Below are 16,437 nucleotides of genomic sequence, written 5' to 3' on the forward strand. Positions count from 1 at the left end.
AATTAGTTGATTTGCGACAATAACACAAACATATTAAGCAGGAGATTCAAGCGAGCCTTACAATTATAATCCAAAAGTAATGTGAAATGCACTCATAAGCAACCTGCAAATGGAGGCTATTTTTGCTGTCAGCCTATGAGAACTCCCCTGAGTTTTCCCCCACGGTGGTGAATTAGTAAATAGACACAGAGCTTAATGTGAGTTTCCTTGAGTAGCACTCCTGATCTTGTGCTAAAATCTTTGCTCACCATTTTTGCTCCATGCAGATATACTACATCCATAACTAGTGGTTTCCTCATTACCAGATATACTACATCCATAACTAGTGCTTTCCTCATTACCAGATATACTACATCCGTAACTAGTGGTTTCCTTATTACCAGATATACTACATCCGTAACTAGTGGTTTCCTCATTACCAGATATACTACATCCATAACTAGTGGTTTCCTCATTACCAGATATACTACATCCATAACTAGTGGTTTCCTCATTACCAGATATACTACATCCATAACTAGTGGTTTCCTCATTACCAGATATACTACATCCATAACTAGTGGTTTCCTCATTAGCAGATATACTACATCCATAACTAGTGGTTTCCTCATTAGCAGATATACTACATCCATAACTAGTGGTTTCCTCATTACCAGATATACTACATCCATAACTAGCCGTTTCCTCATTAGCAGGGATGAGTTTCTGCAACCAAATTGTGTGCTTTGCCCTCGTGCCGCAATTTTAGCAAACACAGAAAGGGGCCTATATTGGAGACCAAAGTCGTCTGGCACACTGCTTAGGGTTTCAACAACTTTAATAATTTATTTCTAGCCTACAATCATCGGTTTTAATACTAATGTGAAAACAAGACTAAAGATGACTATTCTTGCTCATTTTAAGACAATTGTTAAATCATTTTAACATTCATTACAGATGTCAGTTGTTGTACATCATGGCTACACTGTTGGCATCACCTTATACAGTGGATTACTGCTGTTGTGGGCCTTTAATCATCTGTCTAACTTTGTTGTTCACACAGGAGAGAGACGGGACTATCGTGGATCCTCTGGGGAGCCTCAACAACATCATGATGCTGACGAGGCAGAGAAGAGTCTCTCCACATCAGAACACCTCAAGAAACACCTGCAGAGATCCACAGGGAAGAGAACTCTCTGCTGCTCTGACTGTGGGAAGAGATTCACCTCCTCAGCAGGCATTAAAATTCATCAGAGAATCCACACAGGAGAGAAACCTTATAGCTGTACTCAATGTGGGAAGAGTTTTGTTTCATCTACTGGTCTGACAGTACACCAGAGAATCCACACAGGAGAGAAACCTTATAGCTGTACTCAATGTGGGAAGAGTTTTGTTTCATCTACTGGTCTGACAGTACACCAGAGAACACACACAGGAGAGAAGTCTTTTAGCTGTGATCAATGTGGGAAGAGTGTTACTACATATAGAAATCTTACTCTACACCAGAGAATCCACACAGGAGAGAAGTCTTTTAGCTGTGATCAATGTGGGAAGAGTGTTACTACATATAGAAATCTTACTCTACACCAGAGAACACACACAGGAGAGAAGTCTTTTAGCTGTGATCAATGTGGGAAGAGTGTTACTACATATAGAAATCTTACTCTACACCAGAGAATCCACACAGGAGAGAAACCGTATAGCTGTACTCAATGTGGGAAGAGTTTTACTCAGCTAAGAAACCTGATATCACACCAGAGAACACACACAGGAGAGAAAGCGTATAGCTGTGATCAATGTGGGAATATTTTTGCTAGATCTAGCAGTCTGATTCGACACCAGAGAATACACACAGGAGAGAAACTTTATAGCTGTACTCAATGTGGGAAGAGTTTAAGTCATTCAAGCAGCCTGATATCACACCAGAGAACACACACAGGAGAGAAACCGTATAGTTGTACTCAATGTGGGAAGAGTTTTAGTCATTCAACCAGCCTGATATCACACCAGAGAACACACACAGGAGAGAAACCATATAGCTGTACTCAATGTGGGAAGAGTTTTAGTCATTCAACCAGCCTGATAGCACACCAGAGAACACACACATGAGAGAACTCATAGCTGTAATCAATGTTGGAAGAGTTTTGTTTCATCTACTGGTCTGACAGTACACCAGAGAACACACACAGGAGAGAAAACGTATAGCTCTAATCGATGTGGGAAGAGTTTTACTAAGTCAAACAGCCTGGTACAACACAGAGAACACACACAGGAGAGAAATCTCAAAGCAGATCTCAGATCAAATATCAGAAAATACATACATGAAGGAGTTGTTTCATGATATCAATGAATTAATGGCACAATGTAGAATGTTAACATTGTTGTAGGAGATTTTAATAATTTCACAATGTAGAAGCATAAATGTTTGCCCCTTTATCAATTGATTTCAACAGGATTTGGATATTAGCCTCAGAGGAAAATCCAGGCTCTGAATTGAACGTTTTTTTTGTGTGTGTTTAGTTGTGTTACACTTACCACGTTGGTGACCCACTTGAATCAAAATGCAACACTTCAAAATGTAGCTAGCTGTTTTCTACAAATTCTCCTCTAACCAGGGATGTACACATGTTACGGATACAGGTATCCTGTGTGTGTATCCAGTATGTGTGTTTCTTTTCTTTCCTTCTCCCCTCACAGGTGACAATCATCACTCCCCAATCAGTCATCAATCAGTCCCCAATCAGAAGACACCTGCTCCCCTTTCCTCACCCAATCACAGCCTCTTTCCCTTGGTTTAAAAACCCCAGTCTCTAGCTCATTATCACTCTGTGTTCAATCTCTCTCTGTGAGATCAATCTTTGTGTCATTCTTTCAATCTCTCTTTGTATGCTCTCTCTCTCCCATCTCTTTTGTTTTTCTTTCACCCCACATGTCCCATTTGTCCGGTACCTGTGAGTATTGTTTTGTTTGACTTGTTTGTTTGGTGGGAAAAGGGGGTAAGAAGACCAGTCGCCCAACATTACCCGTAGGAAAACAGTGTCTAAATACACTAGTTAGAACTGGGCGGACCACCCCCTGTATTTTTGGTTAGTTAGCTAGCTGTTGTTGAAATAGGCTAGTCTAGCTTAGGGGTGGTTTTGGATTATTGTTTCTTTGCTTGGGTCCCGCTCAGCCCCTTTTCTCACCCCCCCCCCCCCCCCCCCCCCCTTACCATGTGTTTAAACAATAAACCTTTTGAGTTTGACGTAGATTTCAGTTGTCTATGGTTTTTGTTCTCACTGTTACTTTTCACTATTATAATTTGCATGATTTATTTACATTTACGTCATTTAGCAGATGCTCTTATCCAGAGCGACTTACAGTAGTGAATGCATACATTTCATACATTATTTTTATTTATTTTCTCCCCCCGTGCTAACCCCCCGTGGGAATCGAACCCACAACCCTGGTGTTGCAAACACCATGCTCTACCAACTGAGCCACAGGGTCTCAGTTCCATCTCCCCTAGACTGCAGGGCCAAAGGGATTCGTAACAACACATTATTCCTAGATTCCGTGTGGTTTTTGAGCTGTTAGTTTTAACAGGACGTGCAACCTCATCTCCCTTCTGTCACACAAATGATTTTAGCATGATATCGATCGAGTTATGACATAAGTGTTGTGTTCCTTTGTTTACCGACCCCTAAATTTAACTGCATCACTCCAAAATGTAGCTGACTGTCTTCTGCAGGTTGTCCTCTAACCAGTGAGGTAAAATATATCTCCATTTCCATGTGTTTTTTGTTTTGTTGTGTTAGTTTCAAGAGCAGGTTCAACCTGATTTCCCCCCCAAATGGATATAAGATTTGTGTTTTGCGTTTAGCCAGTGCGTTGCTATGGATCTTTATTTATTTTGACTGCACGTTTTTCCGTATTGGAGATGAGTTTTGTTTGGGCTCGTTCCAAGGAGACGAGAGTTCTAGAAGCTAGTGGGATTTAGAAAGAGGAGAGTTCTAGAAGCTAGTGAGTTTTAGGAAGACGAATGTTCTAGAAGCTAGTGGGATTTAGGATTCTATAGAAAGAAAAAGGACAAATAATCCTATTGTATATTATTATTTAGAAATGCGTGTTTTTTTTCTTGTTTTTAATTGTTGACAGCCAGTAGACACCATGATTATATTGTAGAAGGTGAAGCATTGTAGTTGATTATAATGGGAAATGGAAGTTGTTTTCTGTTGGTGGTGAGCAAACTTTTCCAACAAAAATATAGGATATATTTGATGTCTTAAGGTGTTACAGGCTTTGGTTTTTCCATTTATGTTTTGAGGTTGGACTTTAGCAGGTCTAGCTCGTTAGCCCGTCTAGCTCGTTAGCTCGTCAGCACGTCTAGCTCGTTAGCACGTAGGACGCACTGATTGGTGTCACCTCGTTAGTCAGTATGTGTTACACCTGTGCTGGCTTGTCCATCTCGTTAGTGGGAAGGTGTTTCACCTGAGCTGGTCCAGGTTCTATTTAAGAGTGTCTGGCCCAGTGCTCCAGTTGTCTTGATACATGTGGAGAGTCAACACCTTTAGTTGCTCCACCTTTTTGGTTTACTTCCTGTCTTTAAGTTTGGTGTGGGTCTTTCTTTTGTTTTCCTCTTCTTGGGCAGATTTAGTGGGTCTCATGGTGGGTGTCTTTTATGTCCCAGTTGTTGTTACTAGTCAACTTCCAGTGGACACCCCCATAGTGTCTTTCAGAGCCCCTCCTAAAACCCACCTGTTTAGTTGTGGTTGTTGTCAGTGGCTCTTTGTTAGTCCCTCTTCTGTTTGAGCAACATTTGAGATTTTTCTTGCTGGGTAACGTAACAACAAACAAAGTAGTAAAACAAGCTGGTATTTTGGGTTGGATGTTGCATCCAATTAATATTTTAATCAATGGCATTTCCTTAGAATGTTCATTAGTCTTTCAGTTGTTAATCTTCTGTTTGTTGTTTACTAAATATTTCTGTTTATTTTCATTTTAAATTTTTTTTCCTGTGAAGCCATTGTGTTGCATCCATGTCTGAAATGTGCTGTATAAATAAAGCTTGATTTGATTTCAACAAATTAACCCAATGACTGGCCAATCAACAGACTCTTGGTATGAAAAACAGTATCACTTTTCCAGCCTGCTGAAGGCGTGGTGGAGTGGTAAACACCACCCCCGGCTCTACCAGGGGCTTGAGGTGGTCTCCCACAGCTCTGCTTATGTCATGTTCTGTGGCCTTGCTGTTCCATTTATTGACTGTCCCTGCAACACAGAAACACATTTAGTCATATTATATAAAACACTCAAAGTAATGTATTTGGAGCATCTATGGCCTCAGTTATACCTGGCACCTAAATGTGACTTCTGATCACTCCAAGCTGCATTAGGTTCAGATCTACCAGGATGGGCCTTTGACATAGTCTGGATGCAGTCAGGCCACTGAATATGCATAAGCAATGTAAAGAGGTGGGGTGAATGAGGGGAAAAGTACATTTGACACAAATTACCTTCATAATAAATCAAATGTTGTTGGTCACATACAGGTGTTCAGCAGATGTTATTGCAGGTGTAGTGAAATGCTTGTCCTTCTAGTTCCCACAGTGCAGTAATATCTAACAATTTCACAACAAATACCTAATGCACACAAATCTAAGTAAAGGAATGGAATTAGGAATATATAAATATATGGATAAACAATGTCAGAGCAGCATAGACTGAGATACAGTTTATACATATGAGATGAGAAATGATATGTAAACATTATTAAAGGGCCAATGATTTCATGATGCCTGTTTATCAGTCTGATGGCCTGGAGATAGAAGCTGTTTAACAGTCTGATGGTCTGGAGAGAGAAGCTGTTTAACAGTCTGATGGCCTGGAGAGAGAAGCTGTTTATCAGTCTGATGGTCTGGAGATAGAAGCTGTTTAACAGTCTGATGGTCTGGAGAGAGAAGCTGTTTAACAGTCTGATGGCCTGGAGAGAGAAGCTGTTTAACAGTCTGATGGCCTGGAGAGAGAAGCTGTTTACCAGTCTGATGGCCTGGAGAGAGAAGCTGTTTACCAGTCTGATGGCCTGGAGATAGAAGCTGTTTATCAGTCTGATGGTCTGGAGATAGAAGCTGTTTAACAGTCTGATGGCCTGGAGGTAGAAGCTGTTTAACAGTCTGATGGCCTGGAGATAGAAGCTGTTTAACAGTCTGATGGCCTGGAGATAGAAGCTGTTTAACAGTCTGATGGCCTGGAGATAGAAGCTGTTTATCAGTCTGATGGCCTGGAGATAGAAGCTGTTTAACAGTCTGATGGCCTGGAGATAGAAGCTGTTTAACAGTCTGATGGCCTGGAGATAGAAGCTGTTTAACAGTCTGATGGCCTGGAGATAGAAGCTGTTTAACAGTCTGATGGCCTGGAGATAGAAGCTGTTTAACAGTCTGATGGCCTGGAGATAGAAGCTGTTTAACAGTCTGATGGCCTGGAGATAGAAGCTGTTTATCAGTCTGATGGCCTGGAGATAGAAGCTGTTTACCAGTCTGATGGCCTGGAGGTAGAAGCTGTTTAACAGTCTGATGGCCTGGAGATAGAAGCTGTTTAACAGTCTGATGGCCTGGAGATAGAAGCTGTTTATCAGTCTGATGGCCTGGAGATAGAAGCTGTTTAACAGTCTGATGGCCTGGAGATAGAAGCTGTTTACCAGTCTGATGGCCTGGAGATAGAAGGTGTTTATCAGTCTGATGGCCTGGAGATAGAAGCTGTTTAACAGTCTGATGGCCTGGAGATAGAAGCTGTTTAACAGTCTGATGGCCTGGAGAGAGAAGCTGTTTAACAGTCTGATGGCCTGGAGAGAGAAGCTGTTTACCAGTCTGATGGCCTGGAGAGAGAAGCTGTTTACCAGTCTGATGGCCTGGAGATAGAAGCTGTTTATCAGTCTGATGGTCTGGAGATAGAAGCTGTTTAACAGTCTGATGGCCTGGAGGTAGAAGCTGTTTAACAGTCTGATGGCCTGGAGATAGAAGCTGTTTAACAGTCTGATGGCCTGGAGATAGAAGCTGTTTAACAGTCTGATGGCCTGGAGATAGAAGCTGTTTATCAGTCTGATGGCCTGGAGATAGAAGCTGTTTAACAGTCTGATGGCCTGGAGATAGAAGCTGTTTAACAGTCTGATGGCCTGGAGATAGAAGCTGTTTAACAGTCTGATGGCCTGGAGATAGAAGCTGTTTAACAGTCTGATGGCCTGGAGATAGAAGCTGTTTAACAGTCTGATGGCCTGGAGATAGAAGCTGTTTAACAGTCTGATGGCCTGGAGATAGAAGCTGTTTATCAGTCTGATGGCCTGGAGATAGAAGCTGTTTACCAGTCTGATGGCCTGGAGGTAGAAGCTGTTTAACAGTCTGATGGCCTGGAGATAGAAGCTGTTTAACAGTCTGATGGCCTGGAGATAGAAGCTGTTTATCAGTCTGATGGCCTGGAGATAGAAGCTGTTTAACAGTCTGATGGCCTGGAGATAGAAGCTGTTTACCAGTCTGATGGCCTGGAGATAGAAGGTGTTTATCAGTCTGATGGCCTGGAGATAGAAGCTGTTTAACAGTCTGATGGCCTGGAGATAGAAGCTGTTTAACAGTCTGATGGTCTGGAGATAGAAGCTGTTTATCAGTCTGATGGCCTGGAGATAGAAGCTGTTTATCAGTCTGATGGTCTGGAGATAGAAGCTGTTTACCATTCTGATGGCCTGGAGATAGAAGCTGTTTAACAGTCTGATGGCCTGGAGATAGAAGCTGTTTATCAGTCTGATGGTCTGGAGATAGAAGCTGTTTATCAGTCTGATGGCCTGGAGATAGAAGCTGTTTATCAGTCTGATGGCCTGGAGATAGAAGCTGTTTATCAGTCTGATGGTCTGGAGATAGAAGCTGTTTAACAGTCTGATGGTCTGGAGATAGAAGCTGTTTAACAGTCTGATGGCCTGGAGATAGAAGCTGTTTAACAGTCTGATGGCCTGGAGATAGAAGCTGTTTATCAGTCTGATGGTCTGGAGATAGAAGCTGTTTATCAGTCTGATGGTCTGGAGATAGAAGCTGTCTGATGGCCTGGAGATAGAAGCTGTTTATCAGTCTGATGGTCTGGAGATAGAAGCTGTTTAACAGTCTGATGGCCTGGAGATAGAAGCTGTTTTTCAGTCTTTCAGTTCCAGCTTTGATGCACCTGTACTGACCTCGCCTTCTGGATGATAGCAGGCTGAACAGGCAGTGGCTCGGGTAATAACAAAGAACAAATGTGTGTGTCTGAGGGGAAATGAACTTTCATACAGCCAAAAGGGGTGAGAAATTACACCAATATCAGTGGACAATTTGCACTAATGTAAATAAACATAGATGATGGAACATATTCCCTTTTGCTGACGTGATGAACCGCTAAGGGGACATAAATATTTACATTCTAAACCATGTGTGACCTCTCACCTCTCTGGCTGTAGAAGTGTTCTGCCTAACCAGTCCCTCAACAGCTCTCTGACTGAGCTCCACCCTCACTGGGTCTTCAGAGGAGAGGAAGGCTGAGGAGGGATGGAAGGATGAATGGTTCAGTCAGTCAATAATGTGTAGAGCTGCTGTCTATGCTGTCTGACTAAATCACTATTTTAGTAGTTCATTAAAGTAAATAAGGCTTTATGACTGCTGAATACCAACTATGAATCACTTAGATCATGTATTTTCAGGTAGAGATACATCCTTGGGACGTCCCTAGCCCGTTGAAGTTGACATTTAAAATGGTTAAGGTAGGGGTTAAGGTTAGGGTTTAGGGTAGGGATGTCCCAAGGATCCCAGATAGCATTGACCATTGTGCATTCTTCTGTCTCTTTTACATAGCAGGTGATGGGTTCTGACTTCTGAACTTGAAAATATTAAATATCCTTATTATGTGAAATTGAATGAAACAATAATGTATGTTGATGGTCATATAATGTACAATATTCCATGATGTTTCTATATGATAACAATAGAGTAATATATTTAATATGATGTACAATATTCCATGATGTTTCTATATGATAACAATAGAGTAATATATTTAATATGATGTACAATATTCCATGATGTTTCTATCTGATAACAATAGCGTAAAATATTGAATATACAATTTTTTTAACAGTTTCACAAATTCATTTTAATTAACTTAATCATTATGATTCAACATCAGTTCACCCTCTCACCTCATACTGTATTGGAGCAGCAGCAGCTGACTGCCCAGTTCAACATCAGTTCACCCTCTCACCTCATACTGTATTGGAGCAGCAGCAGCTGACTGCCCAGTTCAACATCAGTTCACCGTCTCACCTCATACTGTATTGGAGCAGCAGCAGCTGACTGCCCGGTTCAACATCAGTTCACCGTCTCACCTCATACTGTATTGGAGCAGCAGCAGCTGACTGCCCAGTTCAACATCAGTTCACCGTCTCACCTCATACTGTATTGGAGCAGCAGCAGCTGACTGCCCGGTTCAACATCAGTTCACCGTCTCACCTCATACTGTATTGGAGCAGCAGCTGCTGACTGCCCGGTTCAACATCAGTTCACCGTCTCACCTCATACTGTATTGGAGCAGCAGCTGCTGACTGCCCGGTTCAACATCAGTTCACCGTCTCACCTCATACTGTATTGGAGCAGCAGCAGCTGACTGCCCAGTTCAACATCAGTTCACCGTCTCACCTCATACTGTATTGGAGCAGCAGCAGCTGACTGCCCGGTTCAACATCAGTTCACCTTCTCACCTCATACTGTATTGGAGCAGCAGCAGCTGACTGCCCGGTTCAACATCAGTTCACCGTCTCACCTCATACTGTATTGGAGCAGCAGCTGCTGACTGCCCGGTTCAACATCAGTTCACCGTCTCACCTCATACTGTATTGGAGCAGCAGCTGCTGACTGCCCGGTTCAACATCAGTTCACCGTCTCACCTCATACTGTATTGGAGCAGCAGCGGCTGACTGCCCGGTTCAACATCAGTTCACCGTCTCACCTCATACTGTATTGGAGCAGCAGCGGCTGACTGCCCGGTTCAACATCAGTTCACCGTCTCACCTCATACTGTATTGGAGCAGCAGCGGCTGACTGCCCGGTTCAACATCAGTTCACCGTCTCACCTCATACTATATTGGAGCAGCAGCAGCTGACTGCCCAGTTCAACATCAGTTCACCGTCTCACCTCATACTGTATTGGAGCAGCAGCAGCTGACTTGATCGTTGATACTAATCATCATGTTTGAATCTGAGAGTAAATAGAGCCGACTACACTCTAAAAATGAAGGGTTCAACTGGAGTCGTTCTCAGATCCCCTAAGAACCGTAGGGTTCTTGGTCAATGAAAAACAGCCCCAAAAGGTTCTTCAAAGAACTTGTTAGAAGGTGGGTTCATCGAGGAACCTCCGTTGTTGCTGGACTTCTTCCGGGAACTTCGCAATTACAACTGGAAACGATGGTGACAAGTTTGGATGCGACAACAGTTAAAAAGGTTACGTTAGGTTGATGTTTGGCTCTGAATATGTCTCGAAATAATGTATTATAATAAAATAACATACTAATAATGAATAACGAAGACAATGATAGTTTTCTGTGAATGTCTTCCATAACGTTACTATAGTTAATTAAAGTTAATATTAGAAAGCCGGGTTTGACCGTCGGCGTTGTATGAGCTACAGTACAGTACCGTTAGCTAGCTAGCTAACGTTATGTCCTAACTAGGCACAACTAGGTTTGGATTATTTCCTCAACTATATTCTTTCCCATATATTGTATATCGTTTCCATAAAGACAACATGGCTTTACACTCATTAACGTAAGTTTCCAATCTAGAGCAGTTCTCATTTTTGTGATAATGAACTAGCTAACGTTAGCTTCGTTAACTAACTAACTAACTAACTAACTAACTAACTAACTAACTAACTAACTAACTAACTAACTAAGGACGGTGACCTGTCCAGACGAGATGTTACAACGAACTGAATCGTCAATGGAGGTCTTCCTCTTTATATAGCCTGCTACAGCATGCAATACTATTAACTCACAAGGGGGCAGAACGTTACATGTACAATACTATCCCATTGTGGAAACGTTACATGTACAATACTATCCCATTTTGGAAACGTTACATGTACAATACAATCCCATTTTGGTAACGTTACATGGACAATACTATCCCATTTTGGAAACGTTACATGTCCGCCCCCTTGTGGAGGGAAATTAATATCTTAGATGGTAGCTGTAGATGGGATTCAAATGCATAATGGTATTAATACAGTGTCTAGACTACCTCTTTTGTATAAATGCCCTTCAGAATCCAAACACAGTATTGCCACGCAGCAAAATGTTGAGTATAATCTTTCAAGTCAGCCTGTCACACAATGCTATTCTCAAACATAACTAATCAATTAGTTGTTTTTCAACAATATTTTAACCTGCAGGAATATTTTCACATTTCTATCTCATGGTTAGTTCCTAGGATAATGCAACTCATACATTTTTCATTACTTGTAAAATGGGGTACAGGTTTAAAATAATTACAGGTTTAGAATAAGTACAGGTTTAAAACAAGTTTCCATAAAGCCAACATGGCTTTACTCTCATTAACGTAAGTTTCCAATCTAGAGCAGTTCTCACTTTTGTGATAATGAACTAGCTAACGTTAACTAACTATTACAGGTTTAAATCAAGTATATGTTTAAAATAATTACAGGTGCACCTTACTAGCTTATACTATATCATAAATGGTCTTAACTAGTAAACACAGATTCCAGTTTTCATTCAGTTCACAGATGGCTGGCTGGGCTTTACACCTCCAAGGCGGCGGCGGCGGCGGCGCCCCCCCCCCCCCCCCCCCCCACCCAGGAATACACACTCAGAGCCTAAAAACTCCACTTTGCGTGCTTCGCTCACATTCTTTTTTTTTTTTTAACTACGTTCGAGATGTGGTATCCACTCGGCTCGCTGCCTCTCAGATCAAAGGTGGGACCATCTGCTCCGTTCCTGAAGTGTGGTCTCCCTGAGATCCCAAGTTAGAGGGATCCCTGGTGCACCATTTACCCAGGTCACCAGGAGCGGTCACCAAGTCAAGATTCACATCCCCAAATGTGGTGATTAATTTCTTTAACATCAAATGAGGAGACAAACTTATCACACAAGTCAGAGTTATACTTAAACTAAATCTTTATTAACTTATTAATAAGGGAGCAGGTCAATACAACACGCAAATATAGGGTGAATCAATTGAGTGCTCTACGATAATGATGGCTGGTCGACGAATCACTCCCAGATGACTCGTTGAGAACCACGATACAAAAGTACAAAGGTATTTTAAAGCCAAGATACACCCCTTTCAACCTACATGACAAACAACCGATGAATAGAATGGGTCACAAGCTTAAGATTTGTATGAAAGATGCTTCTAATTCTCAGCAGACAGTATCTGCTGTAAAAACAGTACTCTTTGTGTAGAGACCAGGGTCTGGCCCTGGGGTCATCTCTCCCTGGTACCATATAGAACAGAAACATTAACTCATGTTCTGGAATGCAGTCTCTTTAGGTTTTATCACCCAAAAGACATTGTAAATCTCCTGTCAGTGTTTTCTCCCAGAGGCCCATCCTCAGTAGAACACAGACATAATAGTTATAAGAACCCTCTATTCTGTTGCATAAAACAACCATTTGATGCAATAAAAGTATTATAACAAAGTTGCAGTTTTGCTCTCTGTGTCCACTGAAAGTTGACTAGTAACAACAACTGGGACCTAAAAGACACCCACCATGAGACCCACTAAATCTGCCCAAGAAGAGGAAAACAAAAGAAAAACCCACACCAAACTTAAAGACAGGAAGCAAACCAAAAAGGTGGAGCAACTAAAGGTGTTGACTCTCCACATGTATCAAGACAACTGGAGCACTGGGCCAGACACTCTTAAATAGAACCTGGACCAGCTCAGGTGAAACACCTTCCCACTAACGAGATGGACAAGCCAGCACAGGTGTAACACATACTGACTAACGAGGTGACACCAATCAGTGCGTCCTACGTGCTAACGAGCTGTACGGGCTAACGAGCTAGACGGGCTAACGAGCTAGACGTGCTAACGCGCTAGACGTGCTAGACGGGCTAACGGGCTATACATGCTTACGAGCGAGACGTGCTAACGAGCTAGACGGGCTAACGAGCTAGACGGGCTAACGAGCTAGACGTGCTAACGAGCTAGACGTGCTAACGAGCTAGACGTGCTAACGAGCTAGACGTGCTAGACGGGCTATACATGCTTACGAGCGAGACGTGCTAACGAGCTAGACGGGCTAACGAGCTAGACGTGCTAACGAGCTAGACGTGCTATACATGCTAACGAGCTAGACGGGCTAACGAGCTAGACGGGCTAACGGGCTAGACGTGCTAACGGCCTAGACGTGCTAACGGGCTAGACGTGCTAACGAGCTAGACGTGCTAACGAGCTAGACGTGCTAACGAGCTAGACGTACTAAAGTCCAACCTCAAAACATAAATGGAAAAACCAAAGCCTGTAACACCTTAAGACAACAAATATATCCTATATTTTCGTTGGACAAGTTTGCTCACCACCAACAGAAAACAACTTCCATTTCACATTATAATCAACTAAAATGATTCCCTTCTACAATATAAACATGGTGTCTACTGGCTGTCAACAATTAAAAACAAGAAAAAAAATGTCTAAATAATATACAGTATCTTTTCTCCTTCATCTTTCGTTCTATACAATCCTTCCTTAGCTTCTAGAACTCTCGTCCTCTTGGAACGAGCCCAAACAAAACTCATCTCCAATAGGACACAGACATGTCTGATTTCAAGAGGAAACTCCTGCAATATCCTAGTAACTTTCCACCTCACTGTGGAGCTTCTCTCTCTTTTCAGGGTTCACTAGATAGGTATGTTGTTGGATCGGGGCCCAATCCCCAATGTCATGCTCTAGTACATTTGGTTTGGCACTCTGATATTCTAAAAACAGGGCAACAATGTCAATATAATTGTACCAAAAAATTGTCAGTTGGTTGCATAAATAATTATGATTACTAAATGTTACATGAAATGTAAATATGAAATAGCCCCGATGTCAAAACACAGTTTAAACGTGTCCAAATCAATAACCAATATGCAGAAACAGTTTGGGATGAATTGAAAACCTAAACATAACATGTGCTATATACACAAACATCTGCCACAATAATCATATTACTTATATTTTTTTTTAAACAAGCACCTTGTTTTGACAAGTAGCAATAAATCACTGATAATCAATTAGAGGGGAAATCAGGTTGTACGTGCTGTTGAAACTAACACAACTAAAATAAACACATGGAAATGGGAGATATATTTTACCTCACTGGTTAGAGGACAACCAGCAGAAGAAAGTCAGCTACATTTTGGAGTGATGCATTTAAATGTAGGGGTCGCTAAACAAAGGAACTTATTTGTCATCACTCATCGATATCATGTTGAAATAAATTATGCAAGAGGAGGGACATGAGGTTGCACGTCCTGTTAAAACGAACAGCTGAAAAACCACATGGAATCTGGGAATAATGTGTACATCCCTGGTGAGAGGACAATTTGTAGAAAACAGCCAGATACATTTTGAAGTGGTGCATTTTGATTCCAGTGGGTCACCAACGTGGTAAGTGTAACAACTTTTTTGTTAGTAACTTTTTGTTAAATCACATATATAGTACTCTTTCAATTCAGAGCCTGGATTTTCCCCCTGAGGCTAATATCCATATCATGTTGAAATCAATAGAACAGGGGACAAACGTTTAGGGTTCTACATTGGGACATCATTAAAATACTCCTTCTACAATGTTAAAACATTCTACATTGTGACATTAATTCATTGATATCATGAAACAACTCCTTCATGTAAGTAGTTTCTGACATTTGATCAGAGATCTTTTATCAGATTATCTCTGGTCACAGCTATGAGGGTTCTCTCCTGTGTGTGTTCTCTGGTGTTTAGTCAGACGACGAGACTCAGTAAAAAACTCTTCCCATACTGATCACAGCTATTCGGTTTCTCTCCTATGTGTGTTCTCTGGTGTTTAGTCAGACCCCCAGACTCAGTAAAACTCTTCCCACACTGACCACAGCTATATGGTTTCTCTCCTGTGTGTGTTCTCTGGTGCACTGTCAGATGGCCAGATTGAACAAAACTCTTCCCACATTGACCACAGCTATAAGGTTTCTCTCCTGTGTGTGTTCTCTGGTGTAGCGTCAGAGTGCTAGATGCAGCAAAACTCTTTCCACATTGATCACAGCTAAAAGGTTTATCTCCTGTGTGTGTTCTCTGGTGTAATGTCAGATGGCCAGATTGAACAAAACTCTTCCCACATTGACCACAGCCATAAGGTTTCTCTCCTGTGTGTGTTCTCTGGTGTAGAGTCAGATTGGTAGACGCAGCAAAACTCTTCCCACATTGATCACAGCTATAGGGTTTCTCTCCTGTGTGTATTCTCTGGTGCACAGTCAGTTCTCCAGATCGACCAAAACTCTTCCCACATTGATCACAGCTATAAGATTTCTCTCCTGTGTGTGTTATCTTGTGTTGAGTCAGAATGTTAGATGTAATAAAACTCTTCCCACATTCATCACAGCTATAAGGTTTCTCTCCTGTGTGTGTTCTCTGGTGTTTAGTCAGACCCCCAGACTCAGTAAAACTCTTCTCACACTGATCACAGCTATACGGTTTCTCTCCTGTGTGTGTTCTCTGGTGTGATGTCAGATTGCCAGATTGAACAAAACTCTTCCCACATTGATCACAGCTATAAGGTTTCTCTCCTGTGTGTGTTCTCAGATGAATTTTAATGCCTGATGAGGTGAATCTCTTCCCACACTCAGAGCAGCAGTGAGTTCTCTTCCCTGTGGATCTCTGCTGGTGTTTCTTGAGGAGTTCTGATCTGGAGAGACTCTTCTCTGCCTTGTCAGCTTCATGATGTTGTTGAGGGTCCCCAGAGGATCCACGATAGTCCCGCCTCTCTCCTGTGTGAACGGCAAAGTCAGACAGATGGTTAAAGGCCCACAACAGCAGAAATCCATTGTTTATTTGAGGTAAAAGGTCGTACCCATGAAGTTGTACAACAATTGACGTCTGTTCAATTATTTGACAATTAAGACAGTCAACTTAGCAACAATCATATTTTGTCTTGTTTTCACATTAGTAGTAACTAGAAATAAGTTATTCATGTTGTTGAAACTCTACATTTACATTTACATTTTAGTCATTTAGCAGACGCTCTTATCCAGAGCGACTTACAAATTGGTGCATTCACCTATAATATCCAGTGGAACAACCACTTTACAATAGTGCATCTTAATCTTTTAAGGGGGGGTTAGGAGGATTACTTTATCCTATCCTAGGTATTTCTTAAAGAGGTGGGGTTTCAGGTGTCTCCGGAAGGTGGTGATTGACTCCGCTGTCCTGGCG

At 41.8% G+C, this 16,437-nt stretch overlaps 2 protein-coding genes across 2 annotated transcripts; one reads left to right on the plus strand and one right to left on the minus strand.

The window, feature by feature from the left end:
* The first annotated feature begins 936 nt into the window (after positions 1-936).
* LOC145875652 (uncharacterized) lies at positions 937-2,221 on the plus strand. Its single transcript, XM_082971490.1, has one exon. The coding sequence runs from the start codon at positions 937-939 to the stop codon at positions 2,086-2,088; it is 1,152 nt and encodes a 383-aa protein (XP_082827616.1). The 3' UTR covers positions 2,089-2,221.
* An 11,794-nt stretch (positions 2,222-14,015) lies between these two features.
* On the minus strand, positions 14,016-16,134 carry LOC145875676 (uncharacterized; the record flags this gene model as incomplete). The annotated part of the gene is made up of 1 exon (XM_082971515.1): positions 14,016-16,134. A coding segment is annotated over one exon (1,161 nt), but the record flags the coding sequence as incomplete, so codon positions are not given.
* Between the last annotated feature and the right edge of the window lie 303 nt (positions 16,135-16,437).

This window comes from Salmo salar, unplaced genomic scaffold (assembly GCF_965601325.2).
Source record: "Salmo salar unplaced genomic scaffold, fSalSal1 ptg000306l, whole genome shotgun sequence".
Taxonomy (NCBI): domain Eukaryota; kingdom Metazoa; phylum Chordata; class Actinopteri; order Salmoniformes; family Salmonidae; genus Salmo; species Salmo salar.